This window comes from Nomascus leucogenys, chromosome 7b (genome assembly GCF_006542625.1).
Source record: "Nomascus leucogenys isolate Asia chromosome 7b, Asia_NLE_v1, whole genome shotgun sequence".
Taxonomy (NCBI): Eukaryota; Metazoa; Chordata; class Mammalia; order Primates; family Hylobatidae; genus Nomascus; species Nomascus leucogenys.
This window is the reverse complement of record NC_044387.1, coordinates 36,532,914-36,537,785: the sequence shown is the minus strand read 5'-3', so window position 1 is coordinate 36,537,785 and position 4,872 is coordinate 36,532,914. Positions and strand designations below refer to the sequence as shown.

Here is a 4,872-nt window from a genome sequence, read left to right as displayed (position 1 = left end):
TCACCAGGAAATTTTCTAGAATTCTTGGTTCTATTAGTGATTCTGATATAATAGAATAACAGTGGAGATTAAGAATGCAGAAATTGTTTAAGTTTCTCAGATGATCCTGATTTTCAGCCAAGCCTGGGAGTGACTGATGTGTACAAAAATGTTATACAATAATTTAATTTAACGTAGTACATCATTTATTTCCTATCATCCTGTTCAAAGTGGTATGTATTGGGAAATATCTACCCCCAGGGAAGAGGGCTGGGAGGATATCTATCAAAATCAGAATGGCAATTATCTCTGGATTATGAGTTATGGAAATACTTATTTTCCATTTGTGTTTCTTATTTCTAAGTTTTCTGGTTGAGCATATATTATTTTTATAATAATAGATATTACTTACAACCAGTGCCAGAAAATTATTCACAACCAGTGCAAGATGTTAAAGACTCATGTGCAGCCTATGCTTTTAGTTTATCAAATGTAAAGAAAAAAAAAACAACTTGAGAGGCTGAGGCAGGAGGATCGCTTGAGGCCAGGGGTTCAAGACCAGCCTGGGCAATATAGCAAGACCCCATCTCTAAAAAAAATAAAAAGAAAACAAAAATTAGCTGGGCATGGTGGAATGTACCCATAGTCCTAGCTACTCAGAAGGCTGAGGCAGGAAGATTGCATGAGTCCAGGAGTTTGAGGTTACAGTGAGCTATGATCTCTCCACTACATTCCAGCCTGAGTGAAAGAGTAAGACCCTCTCTCTACCAAAACAATCTGTCAATTCATATTCACATACTTTTTCTTTTAAAAGGCAAGGCTACATATAAAGCAACATGGACACAATATTTATTTTTGTTTTTTAAAATGTCACAAATTCTTTTAGTAAATATATATATCTTAGAGAATATAAAACAAATTAAATCCTAATTAGCTTTTACTTCTTTTGCTTTGGCATGAATGGAAATATACCAATGTTTATAAAAGGACCAATCAGTCAGTAACCTTATACATGATGGGGTGAAAGAAACAGTTCTGGTACAATATAGATCTTCTGTCCAATTTGTATTTTGGGCTGTGCTCCAAGAATAATGCTCAATTCTTTTTAAAGATCCTTTTGGCTTCTACTCCTTCATATACGTAAGTCTGAAAGGTGTTAACAAACAGAAGAATTTATCTTTAAGATTTACATCTAAATTAAGAAAAAGTAGTATTATAGTTTTATACTATATGAGTTTATACTATTTTTATATTATATATTCATATATATTATATGAATATGAGTTTATACAATTTTTTCTTGTGCTTGACAGCAAGATTTTATACAGATATAGGATACAGCCATTTTAAAACCCATGTTGGTTTGTAGTCATTTACATTGTCAGTTAAAATAGGCGTTGATTATTTGACATATGTAAGTTCTCTTTAGTAAATAAGCATCAGAAAATAGCTATACAATATTTTTAAAATCAGTAAGATTTATGAGAAAAGAAGTAGTCTGTTTATTGAAGATCTGGCTCAGCAGTGACAAAAATTATTGTTTTGTAGTAATTTTTGCCTTTTGAAAATAGCTATAAATTTTACAACTCACCTGGACTAGTTCATCACCTATAATTTCTCGGAGAGTATTCAGTTCGTTTCCATTGTCTGTCCGTTTGAATTTTCCAATAAGTTTATTTCCCTCAAGGCTCCAGGTCCCCTACATAATAATAATAATAATAATAATGTCATTTATTAGGGTCTTACACATGTCAGGCACTGTTCTGAGTTCTGTAGACACACTTTTTCATTTAATCTTCATGGTGACCCTATGAAACTGATACTATTATCTCTACTTTACAGAAGAGGAGACTGTAAAATGGCACAGTGATTCACCTAAAGTCACAGAGTCAGGATTGAACCTAGGCCATTGGGCTACAGAGTATGTGTTGATAACCATTATGCTTGTTCTCTTCAATAATTTCCATATGCTGAATTTTAAGGCAGATGAGCAGCAATTCTTTCTGAATCTTTCATGTTACGTGTCCAGAAATATAGTCATGGTTAAAATTAGTTTCATGGAGATGTTAACAACTCTGTGCTTGTTTTAATTTGTGTGATTGTGGAATTAAAGAAAGACATAACTGTTAAAACATTCAGTAGTTAAATTGTCATTACAAACATGTAATTTAAATAGAAAAATGTTGAGGCTAAAAAAAGTTTTTAAAAATTTGTTGAAAATGATGACTTCCTAAAATGTGTTATCTTAAACATGAAAAGGTACACTCGCAATGACCTACAATACATCAGATCTTTCCATTTGGTAACTCACTCATTTGTTCATTTATTCATTTCTTTTATTATTTCAACATGTTAAATTGCTATTACAGTTAAGTTACATATTAGCTCTGAAGGCTTCTTTTGCTATACTGTTTAAAAACACAGTTTTAAATTTCTTTATCAATAGGTCTATACTCAGTCATTCAAAAGATAGTTTTCTAATTCTTATTGTTCAATTCAGATTCTTCACAGTTGCATATAAAAATAAAAGCATATTTAAATATCCTGCCAATTTGTGCAATATATAATGTAGACAAACTTCATTGGCTTCTTCAGTTAATGAAGGAGACCTGCATTAATTAAACCATCCAGTGAAATAGAGCAGAGATCATTTTAATATTGGGTAGAAAAATCAAGAATGCATTGCTCATAAAAAAAAAATTCTTACCCTGAGTTCAGTTCCGTCTGCTAGGTTGTAATTAAAGGTGACACCAAGTTCAAAAACAACTTCAATGTTTTGAAAAGTGCTTGATTCTTTGACTGAATTTATTTCCTTCTTGTGTAATTGTCAGCTTCAAATTGTCATGAGCTGCAAGCTTCCTTTTCACTATATTAACACCTGCAAAAGGTAAGACAATGGAGAAAATAAAGTCAAATCCCATAGGAAGTGTTTATTTTTCCAAGTTATGTTTTGTTTGTTTATTTTGAGGGTGGCAAGAAAACTCGGTAGCATTGCCTTTGCACAAGAACATTCAGATTGCTTCTGTGGAAGTTCAGGTTCAGTCAGATCAAGAGAACTGATTAAAGTTGTTTTTCCAAAACTTGAGAAAAATTAAGTAGAGTACAGAATTATAGAATCTTAGAGCTGAGCAACTTTAATAAGATTAACAAACTGTTCATTTCAGTGTTAAGTAAATCAAATTCTAGAAATATCAAATGAAGGATTAAAACGTATATTCATATATTTATAAGGAAGCACATCTTTAATTTCACATATACAGTATTCTTTTTTCTTAAATGCCCCTTTGTTTTTCATAGTGGCTTTAACATTTTGAACTTTATAATTCTCTTTGTTTCTTGTGGCATTTCTTTCTGACACAAAAATGAGAAAATTAGCAAATATTAAGCCAAAATTACTATAAGAATCTACAAATTTTATAAATTTAAACTTAGAGTTCCTAAACTGTAAGCTATAATTGATGCAGATTTTTCTTTTAGGGGAATGACACAAATTTGTTTGCCTATCTTGGTATATGGGCTGCCAGAGTATTGATATCAATTTATAAATCTGTTAAATTAAACGCCCTGAAGAAAACTACATAGCTTCTCAAGATTATTCCAAAACTTTTTTAAGTTAGAAGAAATGAGAATTAAATCTAACTTATTCAGAGCTATAAATTTTAGGAGAACATTTTTCCATTACTTTCTTATATGGTCTTTGCTTTTCCATCTCCTAGAATTTAACATTTTCAGATCTGGAAGTTATCATTACACGCTACTATTTTCTTACTGTAAACAACAAAAAAAGTCATTTTTCAGTTAAAGAGTGAAGGAAACATATCTGGATCTTTTTGGTGTGTTTCAGAGGACAGCACTCAAAGAATCTTTTCTTCCATTAGTAAGATAGTGGATTCTTCCTAATGTAAGAAGGGAGAATATGGTTTCCTTCCTCTGAAAATCTTCTGGATCCTCACTGCCACATCAGGAGCTATCCGTAAGCTATCTGTAATCTAGAGATTTAGGAGTTAGAAAGAAAAATGTTTGTAAGAAAGCAAAGAATGAGCCACAAAGGAATAAAGTCTCTACCCATTTTTTCCATGAACTTGTCATAGTTTTCACTCCGGTCTACCTTCCAAGTGCCGTCAAACCCCATGATTTCAGTTGAGTCAGCCTCCAGGCAACTAGAGATTCAGGTCTGTCCTTGGGCGAGAATTTATTATATTTCTTATCTTAGAACCAACTTCATACTGTGATGTGGAAGCTTAAAGTTCAGGAAATCACCTAACTACTCTATGTCAAGCAATTAATTAATTCTTATTAATTAATTCTTAATTAATTCTTGTTCTGTACATTCCTGAGATCTTCTGAAATTCAACTGAATTAAAACATGAGAAGCATACCTATTCTGTCTTAAACTACAGTTTGTGGCATACTTATTTCAAGAATTAGAATGCATGCTGTCTGAAGATTGTTTTTCTAAGTTCAAAGTGCAGACTGTGTTGGAGCTAATATAATTTATAGCATATATCAAATAACATCTGGGAAATGAGACCATGACCTGTCCCTTTTTCACAACAGCAATTACCTTGTAAAGTAAGACTTTATGATGAAATACAGTTGAAAAGTTAAAGTTAATAAGATTCGTTTTCTAATATGTCTTTTTGCATTGCGTTTAGCATTGCCGGGAGTTTGGATAAATATCCTGGCACTTTGTACAGTGCATGACACACAATAAGTGCTCATTGATTTTTGTCTTGATCCTGAATGGTGATAGGCCACTGAGCAAAATTTCAAGAGGTACAAATGAGGCTGGATAGTATAAAAACTTGCATAAAAGAAAGAATGAGCTTTAAACATCTGCCATGTGCAGAGAGAACAAAATCCAGTTTTAGCTGTGCCATTAATTAAAACCAC

At 32.1% G+C, this 4,872-nt stretch overlaps 1 protein-coding gene across 1 annotated transcript; it reads right to left on the bottom strand.

The window, feature by feature from the left end:
• Positions 1–806: 806 nt before the first annotated feature.
• FABP2 (fatty acid binding protein 2) lies at positions 807–4,118 on the bottom strand. Its single transcript, XM_003271320.4, is given in 5 exon segments — positions 807–1,125; positions 1,571–1,678; positions 2,687–2,780; positions 2,782–2,857; positions 4,045–4,118. Coding segments are annotated over 5 exon segments (396 nt in total). The 5' UTR covers positions 4,112–4,118; the 3' UTR covers positions 807–1,074.
• Positions 4,119–4,872: the final 754 nt, after the last annotated feature.